Consider the following 23980-nt stretch of genomic DNA (forward strand, 5'->3'; position numbering starts at 1 on the left):
GAGCAGATAATCTGTTTCATGAATACACTGCCACGGCCCTTCCTAATGCTTATCAGCCCTATCCGGCTCTGGAAATTGCGCTTACAGCTTGGCAACATCTGATTTGGTTTAATGACGCCCTTCCTCACCCAATAACGCCAGTCCGTTTAGGCCCTTCATCAATAGATGTGGCCATGTGGCCTGTTTTGGCTGGGTATACCTCTCACCCGAGTCGGCTGACAATGGCGACGCTTGCAGAACTCCACGTGTTACATGTGTCTTTAATACGTGTGCATAGAGCTGTTATACAGTTCAAGACGTGCAACTTCCAGGTGGGACCACCTGGCGTTGCTGCACAACCTGCTGGACCTGGTAGTGTAACCACCAGAACAGTTATGGTTAATTCGGTAATGGGCAAGCGCCCACAAAATAAGGATGATTTACCTTATTGGCTTGCTGAAAAATTTGGACAACTTGAAGCTGTCTTTACAAATACCAGTCCTGTAGAGAAACACAGGATATAAGTTTGCCTAAAGACTTACTTCCTGAGGTAGCTGATTGTAACACCTGGGGTAGGGTGTTTGCAGCAGTGTATTCGAAGTGTTTTGGCACTCCCTCCATGACTGTACTCCCCTCCGTGATAAAACGTGTTCAAGATGAACACGGAGCCGAAGCGGCTGTGGAGCTGGGGATGAGACTTGTGGGGGTGTCGACGTGGTTGCTGATATGATCCTTGCCAATGTCAAGGGCGATGCAGTAAGCTTTCAAGTGGCAAACTGCTTGGAGGCTGTCCCTGAGGCAGACAAACCACGCAAATCACCAAAGATTATTGCAAAGGCTTATAAGACCATAGGCCGCAATAGTTTGGACGTTAAGCTTTTTACTCAAAAGCAAACCTAATCTCAAACACAACAAAAAGCTCAGTCTGATAAAGACGGGCGTCCAGTCTTTCCAAAAAGAACTGAAAAAATAAAAAAACTGGCGCAGCAACAACAGAAGCAAGGTTTGCGTGCTGATTCACCAACTCCTGACACTTCTGGGCGTACTTATGACTTGCGCGACCGCGCGCAAATTAAGACTCCTGATAGATTTCAAGTCCCTGATCAGCGTTCTCCTCGTTCTTAACAGGACACATCTGGCTCTCAAGTTGGTAGTGGAGATTGCCAGGATCCACAGGGACGTGATCAGCCTCGTCAATTTGACGTTAAAGGAAAATAAGAGGATCAACCTCGTTTTCAACCTCCGTTTCAAAAGAAAAAAGTTGCCGCTTTAACAGCGAGGTATGCCTCAGACGGTGAGAACACAACTACTGGATTGGACTGGGCCGGTGACTCTGCTCGACAGCGCAGCGGAAGTTACAATAGTGCAGGAGGCACTACGTCCTTGTCTGGAGGCGACAGCAACTGACACTTTCATTACAGTAGAAACGGCTGACACCCGTGTTGTGTCCCCGATAGACTGTATAATATAGTTTTTCAAATTGAAGGTGACATTGAGCGTGTAATCACTGGGATTTTGGGGGAAAATCTGGCCTCTTCTTACGACATTTTGTTGGCAGAGGCGAATTGGCCCCCACCATTTGTTCTGGCCGCATCAAGAGGGGAGGACGTGATACATCTGAGTTTTTCGCACTACGTCCCAAAAGAGCATGCGGAGGCCTTTGCAGCTGAGTTGGCTTTGACCCTTGCAAGGGCGGTATACCGTAATCAAGTGGGCTGGGATAAAGATTCTCGGCCACATGAGATTCCATTACGGTCTATGCTACAGCCTCAACCCCAATATCCCATCCGGCGGGAAGCTAAAGGTCCCGTTTCTGATGTTCTAACTGAGTTGGAGTATCAAGGTGTGATTGAGATCTGTGTGTCACCAACGAATAATCCTCTTTTCACTGTATCCAAACCTGAGGGGTCTTATCGCATAGTTTTAGATGACTGGCATTTGAACTCTCATTGTCGTACTTTTGCGGTACAGAATACCCATAGCTCTGCTCTTGTAGACAGTGTTGTTCGTAAGAAATACAAAACAACACTTGACATTTCCAATGGCTTCTATAGTCATAACCTGTCCCCTGAATGCAGTCAATGGACTGCATTCACAGCCGGTGGAAAACAGAAAAAACTTCGGCGTTTACCTATGGGGTATAAGAATAGCCCCGGGGTTTTTGCCACCCCTGTTGTCTCTTTGATAGACAGCATTGACCCGGATGCATACTCGTAAGTTGATGATATTTATCTGACGGACGACGAATTATGGCCTCATCTATGCCGTGTTGACCACATCATTCTTATGTTTGCAGACTACGGTTACAAATGTAACTTTGCTAAATCACACATCGCTTGCTATGCGGTGCTCTTTTTGGGCTATGAGCTCAATAATAAAGGTGGTGCTTAGCACCCCAATTTCTGGAGAAATGCGCACGTTTGTGATCTCCAACCACTCTGAAAAAACTTCAGTCTTTGCTGGGATTTTTGAATTTTGGGCGGGCTTACATTCCCAATTATGCCCAGCGTATCAAGCCTCTTTATGCTTTGATACAACCTACATTTTCTAAAGCCAGCTGGCTTGCGGAACATTATACTACTCTGCAATCTTTGCAGTATGATCTACTTGAATCTAAGTACTTGTTGACACATGACAACCAAACAAACTTGGTGATACAAATCTTGCCAGGCGCAGTGGGTTTCAGTTACTTGACGTACAATGAAGGTGACACAGTACCTACTGCATACAAATCGCATTTGTACACATCAGCCAAAATGCGATTTTCCACTGTTAAAAAAGTTTTAACAGCTCTGCAGGTGGCGGTCCTGAAGGAACGCGCACTGGCACTGGGGAAACGCATTTCGGTGGTTACTCCTTACCCTGCCTTAGAAGCAGTGACAAAGGCGAGTGTACCAAACTCCAAAGCATTACACCCCTGTTGGATACAATGGGCTACTTCTTTGACGTCTCCTGATGTCACATTTATCTTTGACCCCTCTCTTCAGACACAGGAGTTCTTGCAGTATGAACACGTACATCCATCTCCTCTGTCTTTACTCCCTTTGGAGGAGTACACATGTATTATCTACACTGGTGGCTCGGCCCAACCGGCCACCGGCTCTAAACATGCTTATTCGTTGGCTTGTGCTATTGTGGCTGGTACAATGGTGAACGGAGAGTTCAAGTCTAATATAGTACATACACAGGCGCTAGGAGACTGTACCGCCCAATTGGCTGAGCTGCACGCTCTAGTTCTTGCTCTCGAGTTTGCAGATCCAAATGTATCAACTCTCATTGTGTGTGAGTCTTATTACTGTGTTCAGTCTTTCAATTATCATTTAAACAAACAAGAACTGGCACCCAATAGCACATATTATTTTAATTTAATCTGGAATGGGAAGAGGAAAGACAAATTAATCAAAAACCTCCGTCATCCATCTAATCACATGGTGTAGCCCCATACAGTGTGCCACATAGTCTTTCAATGACAACTTATTCTTTTAGTCTCAAAATGATTATCGAGATTCTAAAGGCAGCGCAATTAAGCATAAAACGCTTTGGGTTCGAGTGGCAGATCTTAAACAACGTCTGCCCCTCACACATGCAATACATACTCCTGGCCATCAGCGTGTGGGAGCACACGCTCTCGGTAATTCTTTGGCTGATGAAGCTGCCAAATCTCCAGTAGCGACGTGATCAGTACCAGCCGTTACAAGGTCTAAAACTAAGATTGATAAGGAGATCTTGGCAGCTATAGCTGCTACTAAGGAGGGCACTAATTACCCACAGGGTTTCCCTTCATAGTATTTTTATCAGTTAACTTCCGAACAAGTTCCCTTTGCAAGAATACCAGACGTTGGTGATCGGCTGATTCCCAATGCGGATTGCAGATACTCTTTGATCAAAGCCGCACATGAAGGCTTGGCTTCGGCCCATGCCAGCGTGTCTGCGACAGTATTTATCTTGCAGCAACGTTATTGGTGAGGTGGTTTATATAAATAGACCCGTAGTTATGTACTTTCTTGTGACATCTGTCAGCAAATTATGCCTTCTAAGGTGACACGCCCACCACAAACAGCTATGCATTTCTAATAGGCCTTTTGGTTGTGTCTATCTTTATCACTGCGGTCCATTTTCTTCAGATACTGCATATAAATATATTTTGGTTGCAGTTTATTTGTGCAATAGATTCCTTTGGTTATGGCAACAATGCAGTGCTGACGCTCAAAGTCATCAGGGATTTGCGTGTCTTTGTAGGAATCTTTGCCTGTGGCACCTTTCATTCAGACCAAGGTCCTGCGTTCGCCTCTAAGGCGTACAAGGATGCGATGAAGTCTTTGGGGGTGCTGGTGCAATTTTCGTCTCCGTACAGGCCTGAGGCCGATTCAGTTGTGGAGTGAATGAACCGTGACTTAAAGCAATCCTTGACAGCTAGATTCTTAGGTACTGGCAGGAACTGGTTAGCCTATTTGTATGGAGTCTAACGTGCACTTAATAATCTCCCTAGAAGACCTCTGGATGGGCGGACCCCATACGAGATGCTCTTTGGCATCAAAATGTTTGTGCCAGACCTTGATGGACTAGACGTTGCGGCGGCTGCCGCAACCTTTGACGTAGATAATCATTCTACTATGTTACAGGACCTACAAGAAACCCATGACAGTCTTGCAACTGAACATTTGCCCTATGCCACTGATGATGCACTGCTGATTCCGGTGGCCGGTTGGCTTCCGATAGTTGGTGATCTGGTCTGAGAGAAGTTGAAGAACAATAAAGAATTTGGTCCCTCCTATCGTGCACCAGTTCCAGTGCTTGGCTTGAAGGGTACTCGTACAGTCATTTTAGCACCGCTTCCTGGTCGCAAAGACAACAGATACATCTCAATTGACAATGTCAAGCTACAACATCTGTCCGATTCTGAATAGTGTGACACCTACTGTTTCGTGCCCCACAATTTCGAGGAATGCTGGGGTTGGCGCATCTTCCAACTCACCTACTGACATGGTCATCGAGATGGACCCTATTGTTGACCATTTGCCTGTCCCTCCTGCTTCCTCCTACAACGAGGAAGTGGAATATGCTTATCTCACGAGTGAGTCTTTGCACAGATAGCCCTTTACACCATGGCAGTTTTTCTTATGACTCGTCCTCCACCACCTCAATTGGCCCTACCAAATTGACTATTTTTGTCTCCTGGTTTAAACAGACTTATTTAGTCCCTCCTTGGACACACATCTGGTTAGTACTCATCATGATTTTTCTCTTCATGTCAATTGGGTTTGTGACGGTGTTTTTCCTCCTCATCAATGGTCACTACTTACCAGAATGCTCTGCTGTGAACTTGGATGAGGGTATTTTGGCTCCCCACTCATCTTCCCATATCATGAAGCGTGACCAGACTCTTATTAACATTTCAGCTTTCCCAGTTTCAGATGGCATAGTTTGGGATAAAGTGGATTTTCAGGTCCATGGCCCGACGGAAATAATTAACGTACCATACGTCTTTCATGTCTCCATGGGTGAAGTGGTAACACACGACATACGTTCAGACGATTGGGATGTGCATGCAATACAATCATTGTTTTCAGATTTGAGGTATTATGCTGCTTTTAATGCTGAAGATTTGTATTTAAATTCTGCAAATTATGCCAATTTATTCTGTTATCAACATTATGGGCATCATTTCCTACATAAGACTAGTACACTATGTCCTGTTGTTAATTACACGCAGTGGGAACATTGCCCTACACCATTAAAAGGAAGTTCGAAAACACTTAAAAATAAATGTACATACTTCACTGATTTTGATAGGTCATCACCCAAGTCCTATTATTTTAAATTAAATGTTCCTTCAACTCCCAAAGTCATGTTGACCCATACAAAATGTATTTATTCAAATTCTTTCAGTCATGATCTATCATTAAAGGGTTATGATCACTGGAAGGCCGCCATTGATTTGAAATCAATCTGGGGTTCTAAGACCTGGCAGGTGCGAGTCTCTGAAGCTTTACATCGTGCCTGCCTCATCCCAGCACAAATTTTGTTTTAAAATAATACAGTGTACCAGACAACTTGCTTTGGTTTGGCAACTGCAAAAAAGTTAAACGCCCCTGCCATTCGCTCTTTTGCTGAATATAAATATTAGCACACATACACAAATTATACCATTGATGCCTTACAAGCTTTATTCCAAAATAACACGTTTAATGTATCTGAAATGGATCCTTTAGGTTGGTTAGTTTGGCAGACGAATTCAAATGCTTGCCAATTCCGTTTTTATAACACTACTCCAGGTTATATGCAAGACAGACCCGACCCAAGATTTCCACTACACATTCGGTAACAACCTATTCGGTTGGAAAATTATGTCAACAGTGGTTGCAGCACTCTACACTATTGTCCGTTAAACAACACTTATCGTTGTTGTCCAATAACATTAATTTGTCCGACTGTGTCTGGGACCCAGGGTTCCTAGAACAAAGAGATTCATTTACGCAGCTTACAATGAAATATGGAAACTTTCACAGATTGAAGCAGCATCCCGTCTGTGGGAAATTGACCAGGCGAACTTAGAAAAGGCTCTTACTGTTGTTGACAATAGTATTAACACACTGTCTTCCCGCATTTACACATTGGATAATATTGTTTCTTCTGTTATTAATATTGTGCAAGAAGATGTGTCTTTGTTGTATCATCATCAAAATCAATTGCGTTCTGTGATGCAATTTGCATGGACTTTGCAAACGCTGAAAATGGGAAAAGTACCATGGGATTATTTAAATGCATCTGCTTTATTTTTGCCTTTTAATTTAACTGACAAACAGCAGTTTATGTCCATGAAAGATAGACCTTTGCCTTTTTTGGTGGTGGAGACTGACTCTGCTGTCTGGCTCATCCACGGAGTTATATCTATACCTTTCTCTTTGTTTCAATTCAGCTCTTGTATGACACATTACCCGCTAGGCCGCTTTGAACCCCTGGGTAGTGCTTTTCTGCATGAATTGTGGTCTTTGCCTTTCATATACAGATGCTTACGGGTTTACAATGAGGTATACCTTAAGGGGGAGGTCTGTGGTTCTACAGTAGGTAATTCCCTTGTTTGTAAAAACATAAAGTTGCACAGGACTTGTAATGTGTCCGCTCCAAACCTTGCTTGTGTTTTAAAAGGTATTCCAGTTCCCGCAATAACTCCCACATTCACTTTGCTTACTAACGGTAGTTATCTTATTTTAAATAACCAAGAATGCTGCAGTGTGCTTGCTGGAATACCGTACATTGTAACGGTTTCACAGCGCGTTGTTTGCGGTAAAAATGTGCTTTTTCCTCCCCCGCGTGGGAAGCTCAGTAGCTCAATTTGGCCTTCCATACCAACTTTTAAAACAGATTTCAACAAGTTGAGCAGAGTAAAAGCGCTTTTATTCCAACAAGAAGTCTCCCTTACTTCCGTGCGCGAGACCTTTACCCTGCAGGTGGGTAGCACCGCTAGCGAAATTCAAACACTTTTGAACACTAACCTCCCACTATATTTTGGGGAGCTAATACATTGCATTTTTAATGCGTCTCATACTCAAGGCCTTGCACATTTTTTTTAAGCTGTCGGCTCTGGTCTTGTGATTTCTTTTCAGACAATATTTGGTGTAATACCTGCATTCATTCATTCTATCTTATTCAGCGTCTTTGGAGGATTCCATTTAATACTGGCATTAGCTGCTAGAATCCTGCTTCTAGTGTGTCTGCTGCGCAATAGCTGCTCCTCTTGTAGTGCTGCACAGACCGGGCCGGCTGCAATTGCTCCGTGACAGTATGCAAGGATGCTTCAGTACATTATCACTGGCTACTCTCAGTGTGTCTTATGGGTTTTCCTTCCGCTTTGCATACTTCACTTGCGTGCAACCAGTATTTTCTTGCTTACGATGTCTGTTCACATGGGCGTTGGATTATGCCTCTCCAATACGTCATGTTCAGACCCAGATTTCGACCAGTTAATGGGTCCCTTGGTGGCCCATGAGCAGGACTGTACTGGGATTGGCCTTATGGCGTGTGCGGCTGCACTTGGAGTCTTGGCTCAATGGGATATCTGTGAGGCTACACAGAATCTCCTACTTCAAAGTTACATAGAATATCACGCAAGTTATCCGGCAATGCTCATGGAGGCACCCGGCTATGAGTAACACACTTGTTCATTCAGCTTGCTGAATTGGATGGCATCCCTTTTTTCTTCCAACGATAATGATGTCCTTTTGGAGGGTGTTGCATTCTTTTGCTCATATACTCTGATGGATTAACCTCGCAAATGCAATCTCGCAAGCTCTTGCATCACAAATGTTTTCCTTCAAGAGATTTTTTGCCATAAACATTTTTTTATTTTTTTTCAATCCCTTCTTTGCACTCTTCTTTATATTTTTTACAAAACGAAGGCGCTTTTGAAATCTGCTCACACTAATTTGAACTCTGTTTTCGTCTTATGTCTACATACTACTTGCCAGGGGAGGGTGTTGTATGGATAGCGGGTTCATTGTCGACATTGCTAAGTTAGCATGAACTTCGCTGCCATGAGGCTGCTTTTGCGCACAACACTACATGCCTTTATTTTGCAAAACATGGGGGCATATTATCAAGAAACGGGGTTAAAATTATCACCGCTTTAGCGGCCGAAAACTGCCGCTAAAGCGGCGATAATGGGCTTGATAATTTAATATGCCCCTGAGAATTCCCATAGAAGCCCATGTTCTGGTGTCAAAATCCTTTTGGAATTCTCTGTGGCATATTATCAAGCCATTTATCACCGCTTTAGCGGCAGTTATCTGCCGCTAAAGTGGCGATAATTTTAACGCCATGCTTGATAATATGCCCCTTTGTTTGTGCCCTTTTCACATGAGAACTGTCTGCTTTTCGCGTTCTTTGCTGTTCTCTGAGGTATTCTGTTCTGATCAGTCCCTCGCACCTAGACATAACATACAGCTGCACAACTGAAAATCGTATGCTTTAATATTGCAAGCTAAGCATGTTGTTCACGCACTTGGAGAGAGACCTTTCCAGAGAGAAGAGCTGTGCTTGTCCTGAGATATAAACCTTTCATCTAAGCCTTGAGGTATGGGGTCTGCTGACAAAGCCCAGAGGTCTTCTTTTTTTATAATAAACTACTTCTAATCACGGAGAGGGTGGTTAGGCATTGAAGCCCTTTTCCACTGTCTTTATAAAATGAGATCCCATTTATATTCTATGGAATTGTGACAATGCTGACAATATTGTTTCCATGCATTTTGCGGCTAGTAATGACACGTGTACTGTACCATAGAGCGCGTTAGTTAAAATAAATATTTGAAACTATACCGTGACTCTGAATACTGTTATTGTCGACAAGTATGAGTGAGTGAGCGAAAGAGTTGTCTTGCTCCAGCGATTCCTGAGAGAGTCCGGAGTGTTGTGTTCTGGGTTGTCTAATCATTGGTAGCTTCGCTGTTAGTCGGAGAACGAATGAGACACTATCGCTAGTCGGGTTTTGGGATTTTGGGTACTGAGGGGATAGGTTGGTACACCACTATCTACCGAGGTCCTAGTTTCCTGCGCATAGTTCTGTATATGTGCAGAATCCCCGCAACACCATTAGTGGTGGACATGTCTTTAATCCATGCTTATATGTAGGGCGTCAGACTCAAATCAAAATATACTTTATTTAGACAATCAAGTTCATTAAAGTGCCAAAGTGCCAGGTAAAGTCAAAAGAAGGATCGGTACATCATTTTTTAAAACTATATTTTGTTAAAGATTATTCAACAAAAGATTAGCTTGCCAATCATACAGGTTTGATCAGTTCATGTGATGAGAATATTTTAAAGTGCATTTCGATAGGCTGCTTGTGTTTCAAAATATAAAATACCATATAGGACAGATGTTTTTCTTTCTTGTAATGAGTTGCGACTCATCTTAAGGTGGACATGTCATAGACTCATTGCACTTTTCAAATTGCAGCCATGCAATTCAAATATTCCATTAATAAATAACAAAATAAAATCTTTAAAATTGAACCATGTAAATGAGCGGGTTATTTTTGTTCAAGCTGCATATTTTTTGTTAATAGTGCGTTAATAAATACCTGTGATTTGAGTAAACTGTATATCACTTACTTCATGGCGTCGCAATATGAATCTTCAACTCTAAAAAGTTCACTCTAAAATGCTGCGGCTCTTGAGATTCTGTATTTTTTCTTAATAGTTTATCTGTAATGTCCAGAAATTTTATAATTTTGGAAATCGTTTGCGGCTGCGCATTGTTTATTAAAGGGCTGACGTTAGATGATAATGCCCGTCACCCCTCATTGATCCAGAGATGCCGAAGGAATATTCTGCGATCCTCAAGGAGGGTAGGATATGAGATCGATTCCTGGGATAGGCCATATAGTCGACATATTTTAGTCTAAGTTTTAGTTGCCAATAAAGGTAGTAAATCTAATTATGAAAAGCAGGCCATCCGGAGTTGCAGGAATTTTACTTTATAATATGGTGTGAACGGTTCAGCAATTTGGGGACCTTTTCTATCATAACCGAAGAGGACCAGAGCGGCATGTTCTCTTTTAGCGAACGCCCTATTATCTGATTCAAAGGATTTGATTTTTACCTTTCTGTTCACAGCTGATTTGAACTGTGGGTGCAGTAGTTTTAGGTTCCACAGCTCTGCCATGCCAGTTAGCTCCAGTGCGTCAGAAAGGGTGTGTGCAACAAACATTTGGTTGGTGTGAGCTGTTGATGCATGATACTTCAAGCCAAATGAGATTTTTCAGTTATTCCAGCTCTGCTACACATGCAAAGTGCAGGTCCTTTATTATACAGGCTTTCTGCATGATCAGTTGGTCACTAGGCCTGGGCGAAAATGTCGTTCCGTTCGCGGAAATTGCGATAATTTGACATTTTCGCGTTCCGCGGAGAGCGCGAAAATGTCAAAATTTCCGGTTTCCACAGCTTGGCGATAATTTGTTTCTTGCTCGCGCTGTAAAATAATACATTCTCGCGCGCGATCGCCTTACCTGAATCCCTGCGTTCGCCGACAAGTTTTCTTGATCCGGTCGCGTTCTCCATGAGATGTTGTATTGTTTTTAGCCATTTGCGCTGTCTCGCGACAGTTCGCGCCCGCAGTGACGTCATGCGTCGCGCGATCACATCTTTCTTCTCGCGATCATGCACCGCGAGACAACTCAAAACAAGATGGCCGCGCCCGCAAGCAACCACATGGGTAAGTTGGCGACCCGCAACCATGCAGAAACTCTCGCAAACATGCGGGAAAAAAACTTCTGCATCTTCGCGATATTTCCGCTTGTTTGCTATAATTTTAAACATTTTCGCGATAATTTGCGAAAGTTAATTTCGCAAATTCCGCCCACCCCTATTGGTCACCTAGTGCACATTCCAGCCTAATCTGGGCTGGCGAGTTGTTATGTGGTAATTTAAATAGAGTTCTGAACACTGCGCTCTTTGTGGTGTTCAAAAAGGCCCCCAATTTCCCCGGGAAACCCTCTGTTTCATATGCCAGTGTTGGAACGAGTTTGCCAGATACTATTTTCAGCATCGATTCAAAGGAGAAGCTTTTGTGCTTTTAAGAATTGTTCTGAAGGCAAATTGTGAAGAAGCCAATTTTGGTTTTAATGAATTTAAATGTAATAAGTGACCTCCCTTGTCATCTAGCCAGCAACCCAGATATTTATATATGTTCAAGATGGTCAAGCAGTGGTTAAGATGCCAGTGATGTTCTTTTTTCTTTTTCAGCCAAAAATCACAATGTTGGTATTTTCATGGTTAATTTTCATCTCATTTGCACAGCAATGGTTATGTAAAACATCTAGCAGTCTTAGTAGTCCCGTCGGCATTTGGCTAAACAGGACAACATCATTTGCATAAAGAAGTAATGTGATATGTTGATTCGCTAGTTTCAGGGCATTGCTGATTGCTTGATTTACTTCAGGAACCATATTACTCATATATCATCACAAGCTTTATTTCGACATAAAAGTCATAAAAGCAACATAGGACAAAGATGACATAATAAAATGAGTAAAGGTAAAAAATGGTACAGTAATACATATACACTTAATCATCTTAAAATCCAGTTAGAAACAAGCAATATTTCATCATTATGTGTGAACACAGTACAATACAAGGAGAGACTTTCGATTTGCTTGAGCTAATTACCCAAATTTAAAAAATAAAGTGCTTGTGCATGGCGATTTTAGCAGCAATGCTGTTGTAACTTTGCAATCCTGGCTATCATCTGTATAATGGAAACTATGTCTTCCTCGAGAGTGCTTTCCACCGTATCAGCCAGGCTTGACCCAAGTACTTTGCTACACAGCAAGATAAAAAGGGTCTAGAGTCTGACCTAAGAATATGGAGTGCGACATGATGGTCCCGTGTGCCAAGCTGCCAACAGAGCGGGCTCAGCCATTTTCCCCATGGTGTTTTATACGCCGGGCAAGCAAACAGTAATTGGGCTAAGCTTTCCTCAGGAGCTTTGCAGCTAGGGCAATCTTTTCCGTTGTTTGTGGCGGAGCCATACCTAAAGTGAATATAGAGTGTTCTATCTCTAGGTACTTTGATTAAGTCAAGGTAATGCTCGTAATATCTGCTTTGCTTGTGGGAATAAAATTCAGTTGTCAGTTTACCCACATTGGATCTACTGATCTCTTGTCTGTCCACCCATTCCCAGTACAGGCATTTAAGTTCCTCTCTCCTTGGGGGTTCCTGACTGGCCCAACAGCCACAAAGCCCAATTGCAGATAACATTTTCTTGATGTCACGTATCCAGCCTATTTTCCCCCTAGTGTCAAGGCTGATAATCTCAGTAAGGGCCTCTGCGTAGGGAGAAAGCTCAAGGGTCATCCTAATGCGGGCCCAAAAGAGTAGGGGCCGCAGCCTAGCCACATCGCTTATCGATCGCCTGCCCATATCCATTAATAGTGGCGTAAGGGGGATGTACTTTGGTGGTGTCACTATATCTCTTAGAAATTTATTTTCTGATCTTCAGAGCTCATCTAGTTTATCAAATTCCCAACCTTCAGCTCTGTAGAGAGCAGCGCTAACCACCTTGGTGTCATATATCTGGAGGGCTGGAGCTACAGACCTAGTGTGGGAAAGGCGATGTTCTTTTGCTATTGATCCAGCCGTACGCTTGTGGGCCATCAGTATCTTACCTAGGTGGGGTCTCCATGATTACTCATATACAAATTTTAAAAAATTGGTGCTATTACGCAACCCTGCTTGACTCCTTTTTCAGTGCTTATTTTTTATCAGAAACAGTAATGTGGGATCCTAATTTGACTCTGGCCCACGTATTATAGTAGAGCATCAGGATGCCTTGTAGTAGTGGTTCTGGGATTTGCCAAGCTGTAAGTGTTGACCATAGTATTCGTACTCTGTACCAACACATGGTGACCCTCTGGTTAGCCAGCAGGAAAGCCAGAGTGGCGAAGCATCTAATGGGACAGGGAATTAATTTCACATATCCCAAGAGTGCTGTCAATAGGGACAACAGCTGGAATTCTAGGGTTGTTAACAGTGTGCCCGTTACTTTCTTCCAGTATTCATGTAGGTTGGGGTATTTCCAAGCCAATGCATAAAATGCACATGGGCTGCATGACATCTAGGACACTCTTGACTTTTTGTGGTACTGATTTTATGTCATATGTTTGGCGTGCAGTATAACCTGTGTATGAATTTGTAGTGAAGTAATTTATACAACAGTATGTCCAGTAGTTATCAGTTATCTCGCTATTAATATTGTGCTCCAATGCTAATCTGCTAAAATTAGTGTCACCACTATATGCTTATTTTGCCAGAGAATGTGATCTCACCACCCAGTGCCTAGAACGTGTGGACTGAATAATGAGCGTAAAGTTAGGGAAGCCAACAATTATCTCACGAACCGCGTTCCGCTTCCGAAAGTAATTGAACACATACAGAAGATTAATTCTACACCTCCTTCATTTTGATCACAAGTAATATACTTCCCCATCAACATGCAGTTGATCTAAAAGAACGAGGCTAGCTCTGGACAGTGATACTTGTACAGTGGTTAACAGTGTAAAAAGTGCCAGATGTCGACCAAGTCTATTATAACCATCACCTGAGTTAATGTTTTAACTGCAGTAGGATTAGGAGCCAAGCTTTGGTTTGATTTACCTGACATCAAATTAAGTGTAAATTGAGATCACCTCCCTACATTGTTCTTCTGGCTTCTGCTTTTATCAGCAGTTTCAGTATATATTCAAAGGGGTATCTACATTAAGCCCATATGTGTTAACCAGAATGAGTCTCCTGCCTAGTATGGAGCCCTTGAGGATGAGCTATCTGCCCTCTTGGTCTTAATACATTTGCAAGAGTCAAATGATCTGCAGGTCAGAATACAGACCCCCTGGACTACGAACTGTAGAAAGAAAAGAACCTGTTCAGGGCCCAACACCTAGCACATAATACCTGGTATCTTTTGTCCTAGTTGATCAACAATAACATGGCTAAGACAATCTTACAAGTGTCATGGAAGCCAGGACACTTCTGGCCCTCTGTGGGTTGATAAGGCCCCTTATGTTCCAACACATGCATGTCAATTTCTTGTGTTCTTCAGCCATTAAGCATCTTCACAATCTAACTTAATCACGGTATGAAATGATCCATAAAAACAGACAGTGTAATTCCATGCTTCCACCCACACTCATAACCCAAACATTCAATTACACATTTCCCGTCCATGTACTACACAATTATGAAAGGCTACCAATAACGGTGATACACATTTTTGGGAATGGGGAGCCCACCTGAACCCAGGCTTCATCACAAGAATAATGAAAAGGAGAGGAATGAATGCTCATTGTTGCCCTTCTGAACCAAATGGAGATACAACTTCATATAGCCCGTCGTCAACATGCAGCATTTTTAGTTGGGGCCACTAGAGGTAGCTGCAATGGGAGCAACATAAATGGAGATTGTAGCTACCAATGAGGTAATGTGTCAGCTGCGTCATAAATGTAGTTCTGTGAGAAGGTGAGGCAAACAACCATTTAGTCACTTTTACTGTTTCTTTCTTCCAAATTTCTTTAACCTGTATCACCAGCCCACCTTATTTTCTCCATTTTGAAGGCATTCCCTGCCACTGTGAAGTGATTAGTCTTGTCATTCATTTTGATTCTTAGCTTGTCAGGGTACTACATGGGGTATTTGATACTGCTAGAAAGCAACACCTTTTTAGACTCCACAAACATCTGCATTAACTACCAACTCCAATGAAGAATTATCAAAAATGTTAATCTTCTATCTCGGATCTTCTTAACGAGATACTTGACTCCTTTCACATGTATATTGATATGCATGGTAGCACCATAGCTACTGGGAGTAGTAGCCCTTTGCTCTGCTGTTAAGACAGCTAGAGGGACATTCACTACAATCTGACCTAAACTGCAAGGCACTAACCTAGATCCTGACCCAGGAACCAATGAAAGTATGGAACCAGCAGTAAGGAATTGGAATCCTGGTAATGAGCCCCTCGGGATTAGCCCTATGTGTTGGAGCATACTGCATGTTATAAGACTGAATGGAGGAAACCTCACAGGTAATTGGGACTGCCTATGGACGACCATACTAAGTACCCTTTCCCAAATGAAGCTGAATTGTAGCTAGTTCATATATTGAATAAGATTAAGAAACAGGAAGATAGTCCAAAGCTTCACCAATGGATTCAGGAAATATCCCACACCAATATGGTGCAAAGTAGTTATAATACACAGAGATAACTGTTCCAAAAGGTAGAAACACAAGTCAGCAAAATAGTCACAAAGACATTCACTCACATTGAATCCAGAAAACCATGGCAAGAGGTTCTCCACATCTGGTCTGCTGACATCTCAGGTTACGTCCATGTGCACCAATCTGGCTCTCACATGAGGGAAGGGCTTGGGCATGCTGTTCAATGGTGGGAAGCCAAAGACATTCAGTATGCAGACTGTGAGGAGTCAATATGTTCGAAGCGGCGATCATGCCTTTGATAGCCCAAACATTTTCTTTTACAATTCTAATAATATTTGTGAACTTCAAAGGTTTTGGAGGAAGGGCTAAAATCTGCTCTGAGGGCAGTGCTTGTGGCAAAGTCGTACAAAGCATCGGGCACCTTGTGGTAAGCACATTGGAGGGTATAGACTTCACCAAGAGGGGTGCCAATGCCAGAGCCTGTGCAGGTATGTATAAGCATCAGATCAGAGCCACTGGACTCACCAAACCTGCAGCAGTGGGCCCACCTTTGGGAACTGACCGATAGATACGGAACTGATGCTAATCAGTATGGCCAAACAAAAGGTCTAAACCTGTGAGGGGTCAGCCAATGAATTTGAGAAGTCTGTCTCAATCTTTTTCGACATTGGAAGCACCTCTGATGATGAGGAAGTGCCTGGAGTCAAGACACTAAATGGTCCTGGAAGCTGAACCATTGCTTTGATGAAGAAGAGAATGTTTCCTTCCTATAGTGTTTTGTGATTCTTGTGGGAACATCTTATGGGAGATCATTCCCTAGCGACTGTATGGGAAGAGGAACACTTTGGCATATCCCTAGAGGCCTCGGCCAAAATAAGCTAGGTCTGCCTCTATCTAATGGCCTTCCGGTGCTTCAATGACCAGGAGTGGCAGGCCAAGGGATTTTGCTCTCAATCAAGACGCAACATGCAGATGTTGTCTGTATCCAACAAATACATCTTTTAACAACATCTGCAACAGGTTTTGAACCCTAAAATCTTAAGTCATTTGTAAATTCTATAGTCCCCCAGGACATACCTCACTACATTGAAGCCTATTTAGCACCAGAATACCCAATGGGTAACAGTCACCCTTTACACAAAAAAACAGCAAAAAACATAATAATGATAATAAGCTACTGAATAACAGGAACTGCCACAAGAGCCTAATGAGGTATATGAAGGCCTGAACCTCATATACTCTGATTTTGTCACATCTATTGTAGGCGGAGTTACAGCTTAGGTGACATGGTGAAACCTGGTGGCACTGGAGAGCTTCTGCTGTGGGCAAAGCTTTCCTGATCCAGTCTGGCACTAGAGGACCATAGTAATGAATTTGCAAGAAGAACCATTAATTCCATCAGAAATACCGGTGCATATATGAAGAAGGGGAAAGATTACAAATTTTACAGAGATGGACATGTGTAAGAAACTGGGTTTTTATTTGTTGGGGGGGGCATGATGAGGTGGGTGGAAGCCCCACTCAGGGAACAGCCACAATCCTTGTCAGGGTGAGCTACTAAAGTCACTAAATTAACCTGTGCTTAATTCTCTGGTAGCTTGGCACAAAGCAGTCAGGCTTAACTTAGCAGCAATGTGCAAAGTGTTTATGAAGTGTTTATGCAATGTAGTTCTAAGTCACTATATACAAATGTACTTAAAATGTTATCTGTAAGCAACATGTAGCAGGAAATTAGTGTTCTGACATTTTCCATTCATTGGCAGTTGAATGTGCACCCGTTTATTAAATGTGCACCATTGATTTAATACGTTAAAGTGCCATGAAGCCATGAATTAGCCCTTATTTCTTTCAGCATGAAATACTGTTTTACATTTTCTGCTAGCCTGTCTTTTCCTTGCAGGTATATTCACATGGTTTGTTAGTTTGAGAACAGATACAACACTGTACTAATGATGGAGAATCTGAGAAGAAGACCTTGCCAAAGAACTAGGAGAGCCAGAGCATTAACTGACAGTTCCCATTCAGTAAAGTTGCAAGGAGTCGCAGGTGACCAAGGACGATGTCGTTCTCAGGACTGGCCAGGGAGAATTTGTTAATGTTTCAGTTCATAACGTGAAAATTGAAAGCACAATGGAACCCCTGATTGTGTGAATAAGGGGTGTTACTCAGAGGGTTCGTATGGTAATAATTGGTGTTGTCAAAGGACGTTGTTGGCCACTTTTCCTCTGGACTTTGAGAGGTTTAGACCTCTATGCTTTCCCTTGAGATCTGTGTTAAGTGTTGCTTAGGCTAACATTTATCCTCAAATCCCAAGAAGACTCTTGACCAAACTTCTGAAATGCTGACACCTTCTCGCACTTCCCTGCATTTACTTAATTTCCTGCATTTCCCTACATTTTGGGATCCTCTTAGTTTTAAACCATCCTATAAGTTTGGACTTTATTTTGGATGATTTTAGACTATGCTCATGTATAGAAGAGAAAATCAGAAATTCCTCTCTGAGCATGAGATTCTGTTATACATTTTCTGTATTGTTGTAAGTAAACTTCTAGTTTGCCTTATTCTAGTACACCTGAACTTCTTTAGGAGGTTAGGTTATCCAGTTGTTATTCTATATCTATACAGCATGGATAGGCTTTCCTGTTTTCAGTTTCTATTTTTGGTAAATTCTAGTGTTTTTTTTAGTGTTTTCAAGAGATTTCAATACTTTAAAAAAACAGTGGTTATCAGTAGTTACACATTTTTGCGCCATTAAAAACTACAGAAACAGTGTTTTGCCAGTGTTTATGGAACGTTTCGCTTTTATTATTGCTTGCTTTCTGCACTGATAGCGCATGGTATATAGACAGAGTAAGTATAGTGTATATGAGGTCCAAATAGAATTTTGCAAATTAAACTTATTGTAGTACACCATACAATACTTCTTCAGTGAGGCTTTGGTCATGTGTGCTCGCGCTTTCCTTCCCATGTAAACTTATGTGAAAAGGCCCTCTCAACATTGGCACTTGAGATGGGCAACGCCAAAACAGCCAGTACACAATTTGTTAAGTCCGGCCACTGACATAGCTTTCCATGCCAATACGGGTTCACTTGAAGATAGCCATTCTCAGGGCAGGTTCTGTAGCATTTGCTCTGATCTGGGCGCTTATGCCCTCAGAGTTATTGAAGCAGTCAAAAATGAAGCAGCACTTTTGAAACTATTGAGGAAATTCCCCTTAACGGAAGGGATCTAGAACAGAGTACCACAGTGAGGTTTCATTGACTTCAAATGCCATTGGTGGTGAAGGGACATTTCTATGCATCATTGCAAGCCATTTCTCATACATTGTAAAATAAAATTTCCTGAATTGCTCTTTATCATTGCTTTGCTTACCAAGTGGCAAGCACTCTAACACGGAAATTGTTGCAGTGCCAAAGTCGTGATTTAGCCAAGTAGTAAAACTCAACTAAAGGCTTCCTATTGTCTGCATCACTCATGGTATATGCATCATTCTTTTAAAGGTCACCTTCAATACAAGATAGTTGAGCTGTGATATCTGTTAGGATACCACATTTCTTTGATCTAGCCACCCCTCTTATAAAAGCCTTAAAAGCCGCCCACAATGTAGCCTGTTGAGACACCGAGTCAGCATTAATCTAAAATTATTCTGTTACTGTACTACGAAGATCATCATGGAATACTGGATCTGTCAGTGCCTCAGCTGGGAATCTGCAGGTGGGAAGGCAAAACTGAGAGCTTGGGAGACGTAGTTCTAATATGATGGGCCAGTAATCAGAAAGTGTGCGTGGGGCATTTTCCAAGTGTGAGATGTTGACCAAGTCTATTATAACCATCACCCGAGTTAATGTTTTAACTGCAGTAGGATTAGGAGCCAAGCTCTTTATCATTGCTTTGCTTACCAAGTGGCAAGCTCTCTAACACGGAATTTGTTGCAGTGCCAAAGTCACTAAAGTTGTTGCCCAGCCTACTCTCAAGGAGATGTTTCACATCTACACCAAATATGCTGAACACTTCGTAGACAAGGGTGTTTTCAGACTCTAGTTTTTTATTATGTCCACTACAGCAGTTATGTTTTCCTGTAAAAAATCTAGGAATGCAGTAGAGTGTACTTTTTTTCACATCACAATCAATATGTGACCAAAGATCCTCTCATTTCTTGCTGTTGGCATAATCACTCTGCAAAAATTCTGTAAACAGTGGCCACATGGATAATATATCATTCATAGCCCCTTGGCCTGAGAACCATCATCTAAGGGACACAGTTGGGATGACTCTTTCTTTGATGCCACACAAAGCAAGAAATTATAAATATTTGCGTTTTAGTTCCTGTGCATAAGAAGTGCACCAGAATGGACTAAGAAGTAAATAGCATTCCTCATTAACTCTGAAGGTAGTAAAGATGCTTTCAGCATACCATCAAACGAGTGGCAAGGATCTCTTACAGGAAAGCAATTCAGCTCAGGTATCAGTTTTGACAGGTCATCACACAACTTTTTCGTATACATACCTGAATCACTGCAAATACAAACAATATCACTCCAATCTTTGTTGATCTTGAAAAGAACCTTTTTTGCAAAGCATTCCAAGTGACACTGCATTCCATGTTTTCCAAAAGTCTAGTGTCATGTGTTAACCACTATCCCAGATGCTTGGTGATAGCGCTCTTTTCACATATACTTGTCACTATACCTAGCATTGAATGTTTAAAGCCTGATGTGTTGGCAATCGCCTACTATCAATACTGACTCACAAGAAACTGGGGGCTGTTGTATTAAGGGTTTTTACCCATTCTCTGTGGGTAAATGTGATGACACATTAGGAAAGATTCTTATGAAACCAGCCATTTTACCTATCAGTGAAAGAATCAAATATGACTTTGATATTTCCTGATTCTCTACAGGGTATAAAATAATTAAACAAGACCAAAAACATGCTTCTAAACTCTGCGTTTTTAGACCAAAGACCACAGAACAGAAAAAAACAAAATGAAGAAGAAACAATATTTTAGTGGCATCCCTAAACAACAAAACTAAAGCAGAATAATGTTAGCCCAGACTTTCTTACTGCTAGCTTGTATAACAAAGTTACATTGTATTGGCCTAAAAAAAAAAGACTCTTTCACTTCCTTTTTCCTTTCTTTGAATGGCATTTAGTTTGTGGTTGTGCAGGTATTTTTTCAGTGTTTATATGTTTTCACTGGTGAGGGCTAGTTCTCTTTCAGTGGGGTTTTATCAGTTATTATAGGTTTAAGCCTAAAACCGGACAGCATAAGCATGGTATTGAGATTCGTTTACCTTAACTTGACTGTTAACTAGTAATACTTAAGTCACTGATTCCTGGTCCATATTGTGTAGCCAAATGGGCTGCATTATCAATGAGATCGTTTGAATAAATGCTAATTCACTTTACCTCTCAGTTGTCGAAAAAGGTCTATCGTATAACAAGTGGTAAGAGGGTTGGTCCAGTCCTGGATCAATATCAACTATATTGCGACTCAGATATAAGAAATCATCACCGGTGACCTCAGATCCCTAAATAGCAACTCATTGTTTAATGTAAAGATCTTGCGTCACATATAAATGTCTACATCTGAGCACCATTGAACAACAATTCCAGAAACTGACCAGAGCACATATGGACTTCAGAATTAAAGAAAATCTGCCTCTTGACATGCTGACACTCAAAAAACATAAAACTGTAAGAAATCAGCCGAGCAACATTGATATTTTATGAGAATAGAATGACGACATGTCAGTGCATACAGAAATGTGGTATAAAATGTATAACACATGTAGAAGAACGTAATCAAATTGTAAGGCACTCTGATGTATAATAGAGCATGGTCCATGCTATAGAAAACTATGAATGAAGAAATAGCCCAAAAATATCAGATATGGAAACCTCATTAAAATTGCTTCCTTAAAGTCTCTCCAGATTTCAGTTTACTACTTCAATGTATTGCGTATGCCATCTACCATTTTGTGTCGATCAGTGATGAACAATACATCAAACTTGTCACATAGCAGACTCTAACCAATGTTGTCTCCCTTTTTATATCAAGTCATGGACTTTTTTTTAGAACAAAAGTAGTGCTTCAGTTCTGCACTACAGCATTTGATCTGAAACATACATTATACCCCCTTAGTTGGTCTTCAAACACCTTGCTTACGCGGTCAAATGTTACCTGTATCTGTTGTAATATATTTTTCAGCTGAACCAAAAATTCTTTAGCTTCCTTTGCTTTGTCTGACACTCCACTTAATGCTTGAGAAAGCTGAGCCTGGAAATAAAAACACAAAAGAAAGACTGTCAATTTTCACCACCACAAGCTCTTTCTAGCAGTTGCATAGTTTTGATGGTTAACAATTATTAATCAAATCTACATTTTTATGCCAAACAGATGTCTTGATAACATGGCATATTTTATAGCTGCAGAACAGATGGGGAAAACTGAATGAACACTGGTGTGGAAATTAGAATATGAATTTTTGCTTCCCACATAGTCATAAATTGTGAGCAATAAACTCTATTCAGGAAGCAGCAGAGTCATGCTGTTTAAAACGTTAATAAATAAGATGCCTGTTAGTGTTTGTAAGGTGGAAAAGATTACAAAATTGATGCCTAAATCATGTCATTAAGCACTGCACATACTCACGTGGGTAGAACTTAGAATGTCATAGTTGTATCAGTTTCATAGCATAATTGAGAGCAACAAAGGTCTATGATCCAGCTAGGTTTACATTATTTCCAGTGCCGTGGAGCAGAATGGCATAGAGTGGAGTAGCGCAGAGTAGAGTGATGTAGAGTACAGTTGAGAGGCATAGGGTAGAGTGGCATGGCATAGAGTGGCGTAGAGTGGCATAGATGAGAGCGGAGTAGAGTGGCATAGTGGGGAGTAGTGTAGAGTAGAGTGGCACAGAGGAAGTGGCGTAGAGGAGATTGGAGTAGTATGGCATAGAGCAGAGTGGCATAGAGTATAGTGATACAGAGTACAATTGTGAGGCTTTGAGTAGAGTGTAGCAGAGTACAGATGAGAGGCGTACAGTAGAGTGGCGAAGAGTTGAGTAGAGTGGAGTGGTATAGAATGGAGTGTAGTAGAGTAATGGAGAGTACAGTAGCATAGAGTAGATTGGAATGGCGGAGAGTGGAGTGGATTGGCGTACAGTAGAGTGCTGTAAGTGGAGTTGAGTGGCATGGATGGGTGTAGAGTACAGTGGTATGGAGTAAAGTGGCACTGACTGGACTGGTGTAGAGTATAGTAACATAGAATGGAGTGGAGTGGAGTAGAGTGGCGCAGAGTAGGGTGACATACAATGGAGTTGTGTAAAGTTGAGTGGATAGAGTGGAGTTGCGTAGAGTAGTGGCATAGAGTGGCCTAGAATGGAGGGGAGTGGCTTAGAGAGGATTGGCATGAAGTAGCATAGAGTCACATGGAGAGGAGTGGCATAGAGTAAAGTGGTGTAGAGGGGAGTGGAGCGGCATGGAAAGGAGTGGAGTGGTGTAGAGTAGAGTGGCATAGAGTGGAGTAGCATATAGTGGAGTGGCGTGGAGTGGTGCAGAGTGGAGTGACGCAGAGTAAAGTGACATGGAGTGGAGTAGCATGGAGTAACGTAGCATAGTGTGGAGTGGCACAGAGTAGAGTAGTGTAGAGTGGCACTGTGAGGACTGGGGTGGAGTGGCTTAGAGTACCGCAGAGTCACATTGTGCATAGTGGAGTGGAGTGGCATGGAGTGATGTAGAGTGGTGTGAAGTGGAGTGATGTACAGTGGAAGAGAGTGGTGTTGAGTAGAGTGGCGTGGTATAGAGTGGACCAGAGTGGCGTGGAGTGGACTGGAGCGGAGTGTAGTGGATTAGCATAGAGTGGATTGTCATAGAGTGGTGTAAAATGGCATAGAGTGTAGTGTTGTAGAGTGGAGTGGCATAGAGTGGAGTAGCATAGAGTAGTGTGGCATAGTGTAGTACAGTTGTGGGTGCAAGTAACTTAAACAAGGACCCAAACATAAAATCAAAGCAAAGGAATGAGCTTTATAGGAGATAAATGGCTGAAAGGCAAACAAAAATAGGCGTGCAAAGGCAAGCATCATGAAAGTGTAAATTTGTGTGCTAGTGTGGTTTTATACATTATAAAGGCTTAATCCAACCCACGTAAAATTTAATTTTATTTTAGTTGTACGAGTTAGCCAAAAGATGCAGGAGCAGATAAACATTTTCCAAAAATGCGTTTGAAAACAGAACAAATGTAGAAAGCAACACTGGAAACAGAGGATGTGTTCTTAAATGCCTACCTCACACA

The 23980-nt window shown here is 41.9% G+C and overlaps 1 protein-coding gene across 2 annotated transcripts in view; it reads right to left on the reverse strand.

Annotated features, from left to right (window-relative positions):
- TRIM67 (tripartite motif containing 67) overlaps nt 1-23980 on the reverse strand; it is a 449109-nt gene that overhangs the window by 240610 nt on the left and 184519 nt on the right. For both annotated transcript variants that reach the window (XM_085612036.1, XM_085612035.1), the window contains exon 2: nt 21872-21967. In XM_085612036.1, coding sequence (XP_085468162.1) covers nt 21872-21967 — 96 coding nt within the window. The remainder of the gene's footprint in view (nt 1-21871; nt 21968-23980) is intronic.

Source organism: Triturus cristatus, chromosome 6 (genome assembly GCF_964204655.1).
Source record: "Triturus cristatus chromosome 6, aTriCri1.1, whole genome shotgun sequence".
NCBI lineage: Eukaryota > Metazoa > Chordata > Amphibia > Caudata > Salamandridae > Triturus > Triturus cristatus.